Source organism: Acinonyx jubatus, chromosome D4 (assembly GCF_027475565.1).
Source record: "Acinonyx jubatus isolate Ajub_Pintada_27869175 chromosome D4, VMU_Ajub_asm_v1.0, whole genome shotgun sequence".
Taxonomy (NCBI): Eukaryota; Metazoa; Chordata; class Mammalia; order Carnivora; family Felidae; genus Acinonyx; species Acinonyx jubatus.
The window spans coordinates 74,776,837-74,795,444 of record NC_069391.1 but is presented as its reverse complement, the minus strand read 5'-3'; the positions used below and the strand labels follow the sequence as shown (position 1 = coordinate 74,795,444).

At 46.8% G+C, this 18,608-nt stretch overlaps 1 protein-coding gene across 7 annotated transcripts in view; it reads right to left on the bottom strand.

Moving 5' to 3' along the window:
- PRUNE2 (prune homolog 2 with BCH domain) overlaps window positions 1-8,662 on the bottom strand; it is a 266,301-nt gene extending 257,639 nt beyond the window's left edge. For 4 of the 7 annotated variants that reach the window (XM_053205243.1, XM_015072607.3, XM_053205244.1 and 1 more), the window contains exon 1: window positions 8,254-8,633. In XM_053205243.1, the coding sequence (XP_053061218.1) occupies window positions 8,254-8,289 (36 nt within the window). In that variant the 5' untranslated portion in view covers window positions 8,290-8,633. Of the gene's footprint in view, window positions 1-8,253 lie in introns of all 7 variants that reach the window. The other 3 variants (XM_027041002.2, XM_053205242.1, XM_053205246.1) reach the window with 2 other exon arrangements.
- Window positions 8,663-18,608: the final 9,946 nt, after the last annotated feature.

The window sequence follows — 18,608 nt, the reverse complement described above, 5'->3', positions numbered from 1 at the left end:
GTTCGAGCCCCGTGTCGGGCTCTGGGCTGACAGCTCGGAGCCTGGAGCCTGCTTCGGATTCTGTGTCTCCCCCTTGCTCTGCCCCTCCCCTGCTCATGCTCTCTCTCAATAATAAATAAGCGTTAAAAAAAATTTAATAAAAAAATAAAAAAGAAATTAAAAAAAGAAACACAAGGCTAAGGAATAAGCATAAACATAACTTTGTGCTTCCTGGAAGCCAAAGCAAGAACTAGAAAGCGCATGGAGTCAAAGATAACGCAATTTTTCTGGACACCATCATGTCAAGAAGACTCTTACATGACAGGCTAATAAGAATACCTGGGAAAGTCGGTCACATCCCTGAGAGTTAGATGAAATAGAAGACCATAATCAAGTTCTACCGCAAACAGCATGCCGGCCGGACAAGGCGTCTGCCCCAGGACGGCGCATGGGTTCATCCCCTGCATAAGTCTGCGGTCTCAGGACTGGACAGAAATACTAATGGATCTCGTCTGGAATGCCTGCACCTTTCATCTCAAGGACTCTAAAAAGCTTCCCTGCCAACCTATCTCATGATATTAGATGTTAGAGGCAGCAGAATAGGCTGGGCAGACTTGGTGTGATAGTTAAGATCGGGGGAGCCTAACTTTTAGTCTTTGAACCACACAGAGGAAGATCCAAGGCACCGAGAAGCTCTGTTTGCTGATCCACCCAGTGTGGTTTTGCAGATGCTTTTAGTGGCCCATTCCCTTCCCTGCCTCTCTCCAATCCACTCATGCTTTAATTCAACCAATATTTGCAGATTCCAAGCAGGTATGCCTAAAAACTAGCCTCGTTAGTCTTTAGTAACATTTTATATGAAGTACACACTACGTGCAAAGTGTTGTGTGGCACTCCTTGACCTTAATGTTTCTCACCTCCTTCTAGTAAACCAACCTGGGTGTGTGCGTGCTGGCACCTGCCCTCTTCAGATATAGGTCACTCTGAATCTGCACCTGTCCACCCACTTACTAGTTTTTATTGAGCCACTACAATGCGGTATGATTTGCGCAAGCCTCTTGCCCTACGTCTTCGTTCATGCTAAAAACACTTTGTTCTTTTTATGTCTAGTACAAGCGTGGCTCACGGTCCCAAGAAGCATCTGAAGCCTGTTGAGGCTCCAAAGCATTGGGGGCTGGAACAACTGACCGATGTGTTTGCTCCTGGTCCATCTACCGGTCCCCACGAGCCGAGAGAACATCCTCCCTCGTCTCCTTCTAAGGAACAGACTTCAGTCTGCCCTAACAGGAAATTAAGGAAAGAAGATCCGAATGCGGCGGTTCATTAAGATTAATGGCGAGATCCTGGGGCGCCCGGGGTGGCTCAGTCGGTTAAGCATCCGACTTCGGCTCAGGTCATGATCCCACGGTTCGTGGGTTCGAGCCCCAGGTCCGGCTCTGTGCTGACAGCTCGGAGGAGCCTGGAGCCTGCCTCGGATTCTGTGTCTCCCTCTCTCTCTGCCCCTCACCCACGCGTGCTCTGTGTCTCTCTGTCTCAAAAATAAAGAAACATAAACTTAAAAAAAAAAAAGACTAATGGCAAGATCCAAAGTGACAGCCTACTCTGCTGATGGATGTCATCAGCACTGACAAGACCAAAGAGAACTTCTGTCTGATCTGTGACACCAAGGGTTGCTTTGCTGTTCCTCGTATTACACCTGACGAGGCCAAGTACAGGTTGTGCAAAGCGACAAAGATCTTTGTGAACATAAAAGGAATCCCTGATCTGGTGACCCGTGACGCTTGAACCATCTGCTGCCCTGAGCCCCTCGTCAAAGTGAATGCTGCCATTCAGATTAATCTGGAGACTGGCAAACAGAACAGCCAAACAGAGCAAGGGGTCTCTAGATGACATACTCGGAAGGCTCTTTGTCCTTAATTAGCATTAATATGGCATGACTGATTGCCAAAACAAACAGCTTACTAAAACATCAGGCATTGCACCAGGCCCTGATATACAGTGGTGGACAAAATCATACAGAGACCTATTTTTTACTCTGATGAATCAGACAAACATGCCCAATAGAAATATAACGACACACTGAGGTAAGTGATCCAAAATCATGACCAAAAAACCCAACCTATACTCATGAAATGAGGCAGGGGGGATGGGGAAGGGTCCTTCGGTGAGACTTCCTTTCTTCACCTAACCTGAAGAAGGGGCAGGGGTTTTTTATGCCAAAGGGGGCAAGAGGAGAAGCCACAAGAGTCTGAGCGACACATTGAGCCAGATCCCGGGGTCTTGCTAAGAGTGCTATTGTTCTACAAAGAGCAATGGAAAGGTCACGAGGTTTCTGGAGGTGCAGAAGACGCTTTCACAAGGATCTCCCTGGCAGCGGCGGGAGAGTGGTTTACAGGAGACCGGTGAGCCTGCCAGCGCAGCCATCCTGATGAGTTAGTGATGCCAGGGGCAGGGTGGGTGGGGGTGGGATGAAGGAAAAGGAAGTTTCCAGCTGGGCAAACTGGATGAGCAACAAATGCCATTCGCTGAGACAGAAGCAGCCAGGTTCTACGCTGAAGGCTGTAGATACGTCGTTTGGCTTTACAATAAACCTGCAGAGTGGGTATCACTATTCCATTTTTTTTTTTTTTCAGATTAAAAACCCAAGACTGTGTTACCAGCTTAGTTTTTCTAACCCGGGCTTTGTGGGTCAGGTTTTTCAGAGCAATCTAGCACCCAGCTTGCCTCTCAAGATCTCTTAAGGAGAAAGATACCTCCCCTAGAAACCAAAGCCCAAAGCCACAGGGCTCAGACAGAAATGGATTTGGCACAGTGCCAGAGATTCTGAGCGGGCTACTCCAGGACCTGAGGCAGGGAAGCCATGTACGGTTGTGCAAGTTGTGTACTGCACGAACCCAGAGGGTGCCAGTCATATCAAACTCCATGCGAATGCTGCCGCCTGAATTTGAATGCCCCTCGCCAGTTTCTGTTCAAAGAAGACTCCAAACTCTATGACTCTACCACAAACCCCATGGTCCGCACAGAATCAATGACCAAGTCAACACCATGCACTTTATTTCTCGGGTCCCCAGATGGTCTTTCCTCTTTGGCAGCCTTCATCTTTTGCAGACCCGGGTAGTTCTCCCTCCCCCTTTTCACTGCTCAACTAGCACACCAGGGAGGAGAGGATGTCCAGGGAGAGTGATGCCTCTATCCCCGAGCCACCATTGCTTAACAAGAGCTCTCCAGACTGGTCGGCCAAACCCCACACAACATTAACATCTGCCCAAACAAATGTTACAAATGGAAATAAACAGGTTATTCCAAAGCTGTCGCCTTTTTTACCTAGTTAGCATAAAATGTTCCCAACTCCTTAATTAAATGGTGTCCTTGCTCACCTAATCACATCCTTCAAGACCCAAGGTGCTGTCTGAATGGCAGGGACCAATCCTTTACCTTTGAGGCAGACCAATCCACCGTGAGATTTACACTGAAAAAGTCTGACTCTTCTCTGCAGGCCCCGGGGCTGGATAACCCACAGCCCTGGGTCTGAAAGCTGCGGCAGTGAGAAATGCAACTGACTCCAGGACTAAAGCGATCGATCGTGGGCTTTTTTCCTCATCAGCCCTGAAGGGACTGGCACCACATTCACAGAAGTGCTTTGGATTCCCGAGTCTCCTTCCCTGCTCTGGAAGGCTCTGGCAAAGTCTCAAGTGCACCAGCCCTCGCTTATGGATGGGGAGGGAGCTGATCCCGTGGCCTGTGGTCAGAATGAGCTCAGCTCCCCAAGTGAAACTGCTGTGGCGGGAGTTCCATCACCCCTAGCCCTTTCCACAGCGGCCCCCTCCAATACCTGCAACAGTCATCTGCAACATGGACAGCTCTTCTTCCCATAAAAGAATCAGGAATAGATTCCTCCAGCGTCAAGATGATGCCTCTGTAGACGCACGGCAATGTGTTTCTTTCTTTCTTTTTTAAAAAAAACCCCCACCTCCTCTACAACTCTAATGCGGTCGTTCTTTTAGAGTTTTCGAATGTGCTTTCTTGTCCCTGTGCCACACAGCACAGAGTCCACGTTGACATTCAGGTCACCCAGGACTGTTCTCCTGTAGAAGTCCCCATGGTCACTAATGCCCACTGCAGAACTGACCACTTCACCTGCAGCTGTCGCTGCTGAAGAGACAGATGTATCCCTCAGACTGTCGTGGCCGCCCTATCCCCACCCTTTCTTTGAAAACAGCATTCCTGAGACATTAACGTGGCCTGGATCCATCCTGCGGCAGCTGACACTCCTCCACCCACCCCCACACATACCCAGGCTGACTGGTGAGCTACATCATAGGGCAGGTGGACTGCAGTGACCCCCCACCCCCACCCCAACCCATTAGCAGCTGCTTGAATTGAATCAGCCGGTGGGATCCAGGCAGTAAGAGGCTCGGTAGCCAGCCCACAAGTGTGGGGACCTTGGTTTCCCATCAGCCTGAACCCCAGGGCTCTGATTCTTCATTTATTTCATCCCCCCCCCCCCCCACACACACACACAAAGTTCATAGAAACTTGGGCCATTTACTGCCATCATGAGGTCATCTTGGCCTGAGTGCTTTTCTGAGCCGATCGCCGTGAAATGGAGGGACATTTCCCAAATCACAGTCTAGGGCAGGGAGCCCTTATTCCCTACCCGCCCTCCATTTCTCTTACCATAGAAATGCTACGACTAAGAATAAGACACCACCATAGAAACGGCATAACTGAAAAAGGAGAGCATAGCTAAAACTTCAGGACAAGCCTGGAACTATTGGACTTGATCTCTGTCCTTCTTCCAGGCTCTGAATGGGCAGGTGGAAGAAAAGCCAGGTGGGCCCTGGCAGAAAAAAAAAAAAAAAAGTGTGTTTTTATTCTCATTTCCAGTTCTAGCAATGAGTGTCCACCCCAGAGACATAGCTGCGAGCTCACATCAGGGGAGTGAATCCTGGCTTCTCTGCTGGCTTGATTGTTTAACCATCATTGTCTCCCTCTCCTACTCGTCATTCTGTATTTGTCAGGGAGGTGCCATCTCAGAAGACTATGCTTGGAATAAGTGACAACTTCTCTTGCTGCCCTCCAGTCAGCTAAGATTTTTTTTACCAAGCAGAACCGGGCACCCAAGCATGTACCAACCAGGCAGAAGGCAGGCCCCCTAGAGAACCATTGGAGAACCAGGAAGAAGCGATCCCTCTGAGGCCACACTTGGGGTCCGCTTTTGCCACTTCTGATAAACACAGCATATTCTCAGGAAGGAAGGGTGTGTATCAGAAGGAGAGATTGGGGGGGAGGGGTTGGGGTTACGTCCGCGAACATGCGTCAGCTTAAGGATCAGCCGGACCAGACTAGGATGAAAAAGGTTTGACGGCATGCTCTCCCAATTTCAACAGAAGCAAGCCCGAAACTACCGGATAAAAATTCAAAAACATCCCTTCCCCTTCAAAGATCTCCGTTCAACACAAGGGCCTGGACTAGAATGGGAAAGCTGATGCTCCCCTCACAAAAACAGAGGAATAATAAATATTCCTGGTCAGGAGGAAAAGAGATGCACAAGGCCTCCCAAGTTTTGATCATTGGAAATTTTATCTAGGACTAACAAATGCAAAACGGTTGCAATTCAAAACTTCTCTTGCCTATTGGAATTAGCTACTTCCAATGGTGGGTGAGGTTATGTTAGGACTTTGGAAAGAACACTGACAATTTCAAACTATTGAAAGATACACATCATGATTACAGAATAGCAAAGCGAGAAATCAAGTAGGTAGGAAAACAACCTGTCAATTAGATTCTTTAAAGGTATCATAGGGATAAGCCTATATTAACTTCTGATGGAAAACAGCTTTCTGATGGAAAACACCTCAGTTCTATCTAATTCTGGCCTAATGAGGCCAGCATAATTTCTTCTCCTTCAAATGCTTTCGGAAGTATTAGCCTGATTTTTTAAAATCTTACTAATTGATTATGAATGTGCCCACAAATGAACGTCATAATTACTGACTTAATTTCTTTCTCCAAAACAAAGATTATCTGTCATCTAAAACGAAAGGTTATCTTGAACTATAGTGAATGTTGCAATTAGGTAAAAGTTTTATTTTCCTGGAAAAGATCCTTTGTCAGGGCCAACGTGACACCAAAAGTGACCAGAACACCTTTCCTGTGGCTGAATACGAAAGGCTCCTTGAGAGTCTAACAAGAAACCTATTCCAAGAAAAAATAAAATTAGCAGTAATTGTTCTTCTGGCTAACACAGGAAACTAGAAACAGTATTTCAAACAACCACTTCTCTTTCCTGTCTTTTTTTTAATGATAGAGAGCAAATTACTCCTCTAATGAAGGGACTCGGTAAATAAACTTACCCATTACTTTCCACTGATTGCTCTGAAACAGGGAATTTTTCCAGGCCTGCAATTGTTCTTTGGCAATGAGGCAAGGGGCGCCTGGGTGGCTCAGTCGGTCAAGTGTCCGACTTCGGCTCACAGTTCATGGGTTCAAGCCCCGCGTCGGACTCTGTGCTGACAGCTCAGAGCCTGGAGCCTGCTTTGGATTCTGTGTCTCCCTCTCTCTCTGCCCCTCCCCTGTTCATGCTCTGCCTCTCTCTGTCTCAAAAATAATAAATGAAAACATTAAAAAAAAAGAAATGAGGCAGATCTCTTGCTCACATCAGACCCCACAATCTAAATGTTTATTGTTAAAATAAATGTTTCAGGAGCGAAACACAGGTGCAGTCTAAATCGATGTGTTTCACTGATGCCCAATCATTCTCATCCACCACCAACAAACAACAACAACAACAAACAAGTAAATAAGTTGTCACGATCGACTTCTTTTTGACCGTTTCTCCCTCATCATTAGGTAAAGAACAGGGAGTTTACTTACGCTGTCAGAAGTGCAAGTGAGTGCGAGTGCTCACGTAACACTATAAGGGGGTCAGTAATAAACACACAAATGACCACAAACTTTCTGAGATCCCCACAATGGTTTGAGTCTCTGGGGCACTTGAGGTAGAAAACAAGATACTTACTACTTACGTTAGCATTAATCAACTCTCATGTCTTGTAAAAGATACTTAGAGTTAAATCAGTGTAAGACTTGGGTCTGTGCTCCCTTTGTTGTGCAAAGATAAATGAGGGACTGTAACAATCCTGCAACTACCCTGCCTTGTGATTAAGACGTCACCTTAATGGTGACTTTGTATTTTGTCTTCTCTGAAGGTTTAAAGGTTAAAGGCATCATAAATTATGCATTTCCTCCTCTGCCAGGCCCATAAAACGTACTTTCACTGTTCACGAAAGATATTGCTTCTAAATGAGCAGAGGCTTTTTCCTAAGTGTTGAAACAGAAACATTCCCATTATGTTTATTACTGCTATGCTGGAGAGCTAAAACAGTTTGGAATTAGGAAGCTGCTAGAATCTGTTCCAGAATGTGTAGCAACTGTAAACGCACACAATAAAATTACAGTTCACTCTTTGGACAGTGGTTCAGTGGTACCCGCCAACATGCTGGTCTCTTCCCAAGAGAACAATAGTCGGGCAACCCCCACATCGGCAGCAACAGTTGGGGTTTTTCCCCTTCTGCCTCTACCCAAGTTACAGATCTGAACAGGGACCTGAACAGGGACCTGAACAGGGACGGGAGAGGCACATGAGTCACACGAGATCATCCCTTACTTCTGCCCTGGAGCAAGCTCTTTGTGGGGGACGCTTGGGTAAACTGCGCATTCGCAGGAACGTCCTTCCTAGCAGCACCCTAACTTCCTCTCTTACGCTTTGCCACCGCCTCCCGCTAAAGTACAGTCCTAAGGGTTTCTTCCCCACCCCACCCCCCTCCCGCTTTACACTTACAGGTACTGCATCTGCAGAAGGCTGGGCTCTTTTTTCCAAAGGAGCACCACACCCATTAACCCTCTAGCCTTCAGACGCAAATTGAAGTTTGGCTGGACGTACCTTTCTCCAACCTCAGGCCAAAGGAACCAAAACTGGGCACACCCAACTTCTGTCAGGCCACGACCACCCCCAGCTCAGCACTTTGCGGGGGCAGGATTCTGGAGACAGACTGCTAGCCGTAAGGACCCGAGCTCCAAAGATTCTTTCCAGGCTTAGCCCACACGCCCTGACAACTAAGTGGCAAAGTTGTTTCTTCCTCCTCTGCTGCAATGCCCTTTCCCCTTCATCAGCGCGCGCGGGCGCGCTCACACACACACACACACACACACACACACACACACACCACAGGTACACACACGCACGCACACAGCCTTGCTCCCCCAACTTACCAGTTTAGATTTGGCGCGTTGCAAAAATTCTTCCATGTCGTTGAGAGACGTTTGGACTAGGGGTACCCGGCGGGGCACAGAGGACGATCTCTGCCCCGCGGAGAGAAGCGGGGTCTCGGGAAACTGGCTGGCCGGAGCGCAGCGACCGCTGTTCCCTCCTGCCGCTCGGAGGCGGCTGAGGCTGTGGCTGCGCCCTCGGCTGTCGCCTTCCTGGGCTCCCTGCCCCACCCCCGCGCTCGGCCGCCCGCTCTGGGCGTCGACTCTGCCCTAATAAGGAAAGTGGGTGTGCCGCCCGGGAGCCCCAGGGCGCGCCCCGCGCGCTCACTGGCACGCGCCTGCGGGGCCGGGGCTCGGGGGCCGGGGCTCCGGGCAGGGCGCGAGGGCGGGGGTGTTGGGGGATGGCGAGGGGCTCCTCCGCCAATCGCAGGGCCCCGCTGCGGCCTCCTGACGTGGCGCGCCGAAAGATGCTGCAACCATGGACAGCGCCCAGAAGTGCGAGCCAAGTGCAAGGGGCTGCTGCATAGGGAGGCTCTGCCGCAGGCACCGCCGCTGTCAGCCAGAGGAGGTGGGAAGAGGGAGAGAGGGAAAAGAGGTCCCCGGAGAGCCCCCCTCCTCGGCCAGCGCCTCCCTGGCTGGCTGGCACGTTACAGAGAGCTCCAGCGGCCACTTAATGAGCTGGCTCTGCGGGCCTGGCCGGGGGATGCACTCAGCTAGATTGGAGGTGGGGGGTTATTGCTGAGCTAAAAGCAGTACGACCTTGATGGAAAATAATCAGGAGAGCCGGCTGGGAGGTTGTGCTAGGATGCATCTTTTCTTTTTACCCTCACAACATACCCAGCCAACAACGGGCATCCACGATTCACCCCAGGCGAGGTGTCCTTATGTTGGTCCTGGGCTGAAGCATAGATACTTCTGCAGTCCCCATCCACTCTCTGACGTGCAGGCTCAGGGAGAGCTGGGGCAACAGAACCTCCCTACTGCATAAGGGTCTGTGTCCTACAAGATCCTCAGATAATTTCTATGCACATTAAAGTTTTAAAACTACTGCAATAAACACGTGTATAAGTATGAACCCTATTTTAAGCCATGGAGTTTTGGAGTGTGTATTCTCTAGCCTTATCAAGTCCTAGGAACCTCAGGCTTTCTCTTACATCTAGGCTGTAATACCCTTCCTGCCCTCTCACCAGCTCCCACGGCCCTGCTAACTCATGCCTCAGCTGCCAGCTTAGAGAAGTGGTCTCAGCCTTGACTGCGTGTTGAAATCACATTATAACATCCAGAGCTTTACAACTACTAATTCCTATGCCCTATTCCCAGACCGACTGAGTCAATGTCTCTGGAGAGGGGCCACCGCAACAGTGGTGGGAGTGTTCCCAGTGATTCTAATGTTCAGCCCAGGTATGACCTCTGGTTCTCAAACTTCAGGGTGTATCCAAACCACTCAGATGTAATAAAACAGAGATCTTGGTGTCTCATCCCCAGGATTTCAGGCTTAATAGGTCTGGCTTCACGGGCCTGAGAATTTCCATTTTTAAAGGTATCCTAGAGTTTGCTGATACCGCTTAGAAATTCTCTTCCCCCAGGAAGACCCTCCCCTAGATATATCCTTCTTTCCCACTCCTACACGGAGCCAGTTGCCTGTTTTATAGCAACCTGTATTTTCTGCTCCACTCTAACTCACCCAATTACTTGTCTGTGTTCTCCACCAGGCTGTGAGCTCCACGAGAACCAGGACTTCGCCTGTCACATTCATTGATGAATCCCTAACACAAGTCATGTCATATATAAATCCCCAATAAATGCACTTTAGTGAATACATGTACATATGGGAGGTTCTTTGATCTCTCATATGCTCTGTGTGTGTGTGTGTGTGTGTGTGGGCGCGTGTGTGTGATTATCCAATTATTTTTTTATTCAGGAGGACCCAATAAAAAACATCAGCAGAGTCTAGAGATCTGATTAGAGGAGAGCGATAGGAATATTAAACTCCGGTTTACATTCGGGTGATGAGCTGTGACAAGGCTGCAGATCCTATCTATTTCTTCGGGGACTTAAGTAATTCAAAACCATCCAGGTAAAACAAGTGTTTTGTCAGCCTTTAGATCAGTGAAGTTGATCACGATTCAAGCAATACTGCTGCGAAAAGTTTCCAGGAATTTCTTGCCTCTGACTCCATTGATGAATTTAGTGACACACATAATAGCCTATTCCTTTGACTTTTGATTTTAAACCTTCTGAGGAGGTATGCTACAGCCCTGAGATTTAAAAAAAAAAAATCCCGATAAGACTGCAATTCTAACACCTATCTCTCAGAGTTTCTCCTCCACCAACAAGGCCCCTGCAAAAGTTCATCAACATTTACCTCCTCCAACTGACCACATGTATTAGCTTCCTAAGGCTGCTGTAATAAATGACCACACGCTCAGCAGCTTAAAGCAACATGAATCTACTTGGCAGTTTTGTAGGTCATAAGTCTGACACAGGTCTCACCAGGCCAAAATCAAGGTTTTAGGTCAACTGAGCTGCATTCCTTTCCGGATGCTCTAGAGCAGAATCTTTTTTTATTAGTATTATTAGTAGTAGTAGTATTAAAAAATTTTTTTTTCTGTTTGTTTTCTTGAAAACTGTTTCTAGAAGCAGCCCACATTTCTTCATTCAAGGTGCCTCCTCTATCTTCAAAGCTAGCAATGTTGCCTCTCTCTGACTATGCTCTCATAGCCACCTCTCCTTCTGCCTCTCTGCCTCTACCTTCCTGTTCCTCTTCCTAAGGACCCTTGTGATTACATTGGACCTATTTGGATACTCCAGGATAATCTCCCCGTTTTAAGGCCAGCTGATTAGCAACCTTAATTCCCCCTTGCCATAAAACCTAACCTATTCACAGCTATTAAGGATTAGGATGTGGATATCTTTGGGAAGTCATAATCTATATACCATACAACCCACTTCCCAAGTTATTTGGTGGCTGTCGGCTTTCAATCCTCACTTTCTCGTCATTCCACCACAGCCAGAAATCTAGTGCCTTTAACTAACTCTAATTAGAAATTGTCAGCCCTGGCTGCACAGTGGAATCGCCGTGCAGCCAGTCTTTGAAAAATAGTGATGCTCCAGTCCCATCTCCAGAAAACCTCAACTGAGTGGTCTTGGGAGGATCCGTATTATCAGAAGGAGGCTGTATTAAAAAATACAGGCATCAGTATTTTTGAAAAGCTCATCAGATAATTCTCCGTACAGTCACAGTTGGGAACCACTGCTGATGCCAGAAAAACCGGCATTCCCTCATCACCCAGATACAAAATGCGGTGCGCACTTGATTTATAAATCTCTCCTACCCCTTGTGGCCTAAAAGCTCTCAAGTCCTCAACTTTTGAAAGAGCCTCCATGAGATTCCTTCCTTCTGGTCCAAGTGCCACCAACGTAATTCCAATATTTGCGTCTGAGCCTAAAATCCAACCGTCTTCTTGACCTCCTCCTTTGTTCTTCTCAACAGAACAATCCTTTCCTCTACTCCGTTCTTTTCACTCTCCTGGATTCCTCTCATTAAGACTCCTATCTGAGATCTCTTTATTTTTCATTTAGTTAGCCTGAGTAGATTTTGTAGAATCGTTGGTATGGACTAAACAGTGTCTCCCAAAAATCCCTATGTCAAAGACATAACTCCCGATGTCATGGTATTAGGATGTGGGACCTTTGGGAGGCAATTATGTTTAGATGAGGTCATAAGAGTAGAGGCCCCAGGGCAGGATTGGTCTCCTTATAAGAAAAGGAAGAGGGACCAGAGCTCTTGTGAACGTGCTCTCTCTCTCTCTCTCTCTCTCTCTCTCTCTCTCTCTCTCCCTCCTTCCTTCCTTCCCCCACCCCAACATATGAGAATACAGCAAGAAGTGGTTGTCTGCAAGCCAGGAAGAGGATTCGCACCGGGAACCAAATCAGACGTCTTGGTCTTGGACTTCCCGGCCTCCAGAACTGGGAAACACAACTGTGTGTTGTTTCACCTGCTTGATTTATGGTATTTTGTTATAGCAGCCCAAGGACACTGATAAATGGTAGTGCTGGGGAAATGAAGACTACAGGGGTCATGTAATCCCATCCCCTTATTTTTCTGCACAGGTAACAAAGCCCAGAGTAGTTCTAATAGAGTTGCTTCAAAGCAGAGCCAGGGGTAGAACTCAGCTCTGTGTCATTCATTCCTCCAGCATTTATGGATCATCAGCTATGCTTAGGTGGGCACTGTGCCTCACCATGATGTAAAAGGCAAGATCCCTGCTCTCAAGGAGCTCATGGTTTAGTCACTCTCACACAAAGATAAATGCAGTGATTGAGAAACGCACCTGGCATTGTACTAGCTGAGACGCAATACGGTGTCATGACTACAATCTGGATTCTCATCCTTGCCGTGGTAGATTAAACAAGGCTGCAAATTCTTTGGCACTCCTCCCAATGGCAGGTCAGGTCTATTCTATGTTCTTGTCTGTTAATCTAGGGGAACTCTATAACTTCCTGAGCAATGACATACAGCTGAGACACCATGGCAGTTTCTGGGACCAAGCCTTAAGAGATTGGCAGTTTCCACTTCTTGTCTCCTGGAATACATACTCTTGGAACATAACCAATATGCTATGAGGAAGCCCAAGCAGCGACACGGAGAGGCCCACGTGGAGAACGACTAAGTGTGCTGGCTAACAGCCCAGTTGCCTACCGTGTGGGTGAGCCATCTTGAAATAGATTATCTAGTCCCAGACAAGCCGCCCTAGCTGATGTCATATGGAACAGAGTCCAGCTTCCTCTGCTGAGTCCTGCCTAAATCCCTGACCCACAAAACTGTGGAATCTGATAAAACAGCTGGTATTATAAGCCATTACATTTCTGGGTAACTTCAGGCTTAGTAACTTTAGGTAAGGCATCCTCTCTAGGCTTCAGCGTCTTCCTCTATAAAATAGGAATAATCCTCCCTCCTAGGAGTGCTGTGAAAGTTAAATGAATAATACATGCAAAGGGCATGTGTTTCTGGGCCTAGATGCCATTACAGTCATCATAAAGGATCTGTCAAATAGAGAAGAAACTTAATGAAGACATTAGCAGTGAGGACAAGGGTATCCATGAAGAGAACCCAACAAGAGGGAAATCTCTGGGTCAACTGCCGATAGATCAATAGCCACTAAAAATGTGAAACTGTTTTATTATAGACGCATAGTATACCTTCTGTAGAATACATATAATGCAATAGGTTATATTATAATTTGTGTCTATCCTACAGCAAGCAACACCTCCTAAAAGTTACTCTCCTTTGGCAATCTGGGCTTCACACAATGACACGCCTATTTCGGAGGAAATCACTGCAGATACTCTGGCTGGTGATTTTTCTCTGCAGTAACACATCTGCCTGCACTATTCACTACTCCTGAAATGTAAGCTTCTTACAGCAAGGCTCGTTTTATATCCCCAAATTACCAGTCCGCATCCACGCGTGGCTCTCATAAAAACACTGGGCTCTGCATCGACGCCAGAGAGCTTCTGTTGCAGTCGGGGCCGTGAGGGTGTCCCCCCCGCGCCTCCCCCCAAAGTTTTCCTTCCCAGAGCTAGCTCCCCTGGAGCCCGCACCAGCGTGGTATCAGCAAACGTGGACATGAGACCTGGCTGTGTGCTTTGGGGCAAGTTCACTGACCCCTCTGATCGTCAATCTCCTCATCTATGAGTGGAGAAAGGAATACTTGCCCTAGTTACTTTACAGGATCATAAAAATTCGAATGCTGACACTCCTACACTTATTGGAAAATGTTAACCACGGAGGGGAGCATAGCGAGATGTTTTTGTTCGGTTGAAAAAAAAAACCAGCCTGACAAACACCATCCTTTAGAGAAAGTGGAATGTGATTGGAATGGTAGCCGCTGACTCACCACGCGGGCACGTCCCCATGCCAGCTTCCTACTGACCACCGCGCTGCTGACAGGTGTGGTTTCCTCGGTGAGGCTGTTGTTTTTGCCGCTTGTAAATGACTTCACGTGACAAAAGATGCTCAGGAAACTGTGCCTCTCACTTGGGCTACATCTACAAAGCATTTCAAGCTCGTTTCAAGGACAAGAGACTGAAGAACTAATGTGCATTCACTACTTAACTAACCCGTGTTAACCCGTGCCTCTCTGGCTTCTAAGCAACTATGAAAGGCCTGCTTTTCGCCCTGTGGGTGGTCAAACGCTCCCATCTAAGCCAACAATATCAAAAGGAATTCACTTTTTTCTGACGTGTTTCGGCAAGAGTACCCACATTTTTTAAGGTAGGTTTTGCAAGACTTTTTGTTAAGGGAGTCCATATAGCCATAATCCTCTCTGGGCTTCTGCTAAGAAAGAAAAGGGGGGATTACTGGAATCGTCTGTGGCCATACACAGTAGCAGGGTACAGCTCGCTTGGGAGATGGCCTGAGAGTCAGATGTCGGGCTTTTGAACAGGGCACAAACCGCTTGCGTCATTTCTGGGAACCACAGACATCTTGTAGAACAATGAATTTAATTTGCAAGGACAGCAGAGGAGAGAGGAAGTGCTGTGGCTTCTGAGTCATCAGGATAATGAGGCAGTGGCCCTGCTTTTAGATCTGTGGCCCTGCTGAAAGGTGAGGGGTGATGGTCTTCATGTCTCTGCTTCGCTTCATTATTCAGCTGGTTCAATCTTTACACACTGTCCTCCTACAGGAAGGTATCTCCACTCCCTTCACAACAATCCTGTGTGTTTCAGGCTTAGAGTATAAATTTCAACTTACAGTCCCATCACTCCTCTCCACTGGGAAGGTATTTGGCAGGGAGAGTGGAACATGAATAATTTTCAAGTCTACGTGATTTCTTATCCTCGCAATGAGCAAGTGCCAGAAAAGAGACTATACAACAGACTCTATTTCAGAGGTAGCAAACCCGTGGCCCCAAAGTGTGTCCTGACATGCCCAAAGACTGAAAGCCAGACAGGGGGTGAAGAATGCCAAATACTTTTGGGGCGCGTTGGTGGTTCAGTCAGTCAAGGGGCCGACTCTCGATCTCGGCTCAGGTCATGAGATCACAGTTTGTGAGTTCAAGCCCCGCATCCGGCTCTGCCTGATGGCACGGGGCCTGCTTTGGCTTCTGTGTCTCCATCTTTCTGCCCCTCCCCAACTTATGCTCTCCCTCTCAAAAAAATATACTTGAAAAAAAAAAAGAATTCCAAACACTTTATTAAAAAGGCCAATGTGGGTTTTTTTTTTTTTGAGCATGAAACATCAATCTTATATTAATAGCATTTAATCCTCATAACAAATGTATAAAGTAGGCTCTATTATTATCTTCATTTTAAAAATGTGCAGACTGAGGTATGAAGATGCACTTTGTCTTAAATTATCCAAGTATAATTATCCAAGTGGCCAAACCAGGATTCAGACTCAGTGATGGGAACCCAGGGGTTGAACTACTGCACGTCACTGCCTGTTCAATGTTGCACACCTGAAAAAACGCACAGGTAACCTCGAGAAGAAGGAAGGACTCCCTGTACTCCTCTTTCAGTTACTGCTTTCCCACTAACTCCAGAATGAGCTCACCCGCCCAATTCCGCATGACCACACAGCTGTCACATCCATTGTTGGCAGATGCACCCAAAAGTTTACGAGACAGAAAGAAGCTAACGTCCCCCAAACTTGAGGATCATAAGGCATTACTAATTCCGCCATAGGGGCGCCTGGGTGGCTCGTTCGGTTGGGCATCCGACTTCCACTCGGGTCATGATCTCACAGCTCGTGGGTTCGAGCCCCGCGGGGGGGCTCTGTGCTGACAGCTCGGAGCCTGGAGCCTGTTTCAGATTCTGTGCCTCCCTCTCTCTCTCTGCCCCTCCCCCACTCGTGCTCTGTCTCTCTCAAAAATAAACATTAAAAAAATATTTAATAATTCCCGCCATAGATTATAGCTCAGCTAAACAGCTGCTTCTTTCCACCAGGTACTCCTTTACTCAGGCACCGTCCTCAGCATCCCCACCCTGAATAAGAAGACAGCGCTGTTGGATGATGGTCAGAGACTTGAGTTGTAGTCCGTCAGATAGTGATTTTAGCATCTCCAGGTTTTTGTTTCCTGGGAAAAATTAGAGACTTGTGTGGATGTTTCCAATCTTAAAATTCTAGCTACAAAACTATCACATATCCATTAAGAACATGAAAACAATTGAGGAAAAGTTAAGCTCTACTGTCAATAAAGAGCCTTTGAACATTTGTGTAGCTGTATATGTTGGTGTAGAACTCAAAGGGATTATATTAAGATGGCATAAAAATGTTTACCTGCTGGGGTGCCTGGGTGGCTCAGTCGGTTGGGCGTCCGACTTCAACTCAGGTCACGGTCTCACAGTTTATGAGTTTGAGCCCTGTGTTGGGCTCTATGCTAACAGCTCAGAGCTTGGAGCCTGCTTCGGATTCTGTCTCTCCTCCTCTCTCTGCCCCTCCCGTGCTCATGCTCTGTCTCTCTCTGTCTCTCAATAATAAATAAATGTTTTTTTTTAAATGTTTATCTGTAAAAAAAGAATAATGTGTTTTAAGGAACATCAACTTAGGGGCGCCTGGGTGGCTCAGTGGGTTAAGTGTCCAACTCTTGATTCTGGCTCAGGTCATGATCTCACAGTTTGTGAGTTCAAGCCCCTCACTGGGCTGAGCTGAAGGTGCAAAACCTAGTTGGGATTTTCTCTCTCTCTCTCCCTCTCTCTCTCTCTCTCTCTCTCCCCCCACCCCCTCCCAGATAAATAAATAAACACTAAAAACAGGAACATCAACTTATAGCTCAGAAAGTAAGAGATATAAAGTAACAAACTTGGGAAGAGAAAGATTAACTAGCAGGATTTGTTAAAGGTATCTAGTTTCTTGTGTTTCAAATGCTGATGTCCTCAGAGGCATTATCTATTCATGATTCAACGCCTTAAGAAAGGACTCAGATTTCAGGTTAGAAGAAGCTGTCGAGATGTTGTTTAACAGAAACTCTTGGTCTCTCTTCTCATACAGAGGTGACATTTCAATCAGAAAAAAAAAGGGAATCCGCGGTTCCGTGTGTTCCCAGAAATATTATCTAGAAAGTAGTAAAATGGAAAAGAATATTTTCTTAAAAAATCCAACAAACCATTGATTTAAATGAGAGCAAAAACAGCCTTTCTCTGCATCTCCCTCCTCTGGATTTTTGCATCCTCAGACCACTGGAGTTTCAGAAGGAAGGGAAGAAAATCCAATTACATTAACACAGCGCCATAGTGCCCAGCTTCAGCAACTGTTTTCTTGGCTCTATTTTCTTCCCCCTGGGCATCACAGCAAAGGACTTGCTTCCCAACCAATATGTCTATCAAGCTCTCCTTGACTCACCCTCTAGCTTACACCACTTGGAATTATGTACCACCTGGGGTAGTCTGTATCTTCCCAAGGATTCATGCTACTGCTCCACTAGACTTAGCTGGAAAACTTAAGTTAGGAACAGATAACTATCTTGTCCGGATTCTGAGTTCCTTCTCCTGTGCCCCAATCCGCAACACCTTACTTTTCGTGAATAAAAGGAAAAACACCCTTCCAAAAACAATTTTAGAATGTGGAGTCAGTAGACTGTGGAAAGCCTGCTTTATTATCGCTCCAAAACTGCAATAAAAACCTAATTTGGTCATTTGCTCATTTAATGATAAATTGATACAAATCTATTTCCCCCAATAGTGTAGTTAGCTAGAAAACCTTTATGTACAAACCACAAGAGGAAAATCACTGTGTTTTGCAAAATGCCATGGAAACCACCAAAACCATTCAGTGACAGTTGGCAGCTTCGGAGGATGGCAAATGTCTTATGCTATCTTAATAAGGTTATTAGTACGGACATCTTCCTCTTGTGCATCTGTGAGGCTCCAGAGGACACGGCTTTGATCTTATTCCTCTCTGTATCCCCCAGTGCACCAAGCACAGTGCCCTTTCCATAATAGAAAATAATTATAATGGGGGGCCTGGGTGGCTCAGTCGGTTGAGCGCCGACTTCGGCTCAGGTCACGATCTCGCGGTCCGTGAGTTCGAGCCCCACATCGGGCCCCTGTGCTGACAGCTCAGAGCCCAGAGCCTGTCTCAGATTCTGTGTCTCCCTCTCTCCGACCCTCCCCCGTTCATGCTCTGTCTCTCTCTGTCTCAAAAATAAACGTTAAAAAAAATTTTTTTTAATTAAAAAAAAGAAAATAATTATAATAATCACTGTCGACCAATTCCCTTTAGCTGAAGCCTTTAAGAAAAGAGGCTCATAGCCAGGTAGAAATAGGAAGAAATGCAGTGAGTTTTGAAACCTCTTATTAGGTTCTATAAAGCCATCAAAATGGTGGTTTTCAACTGCATTCAAAGACGGTGTTTT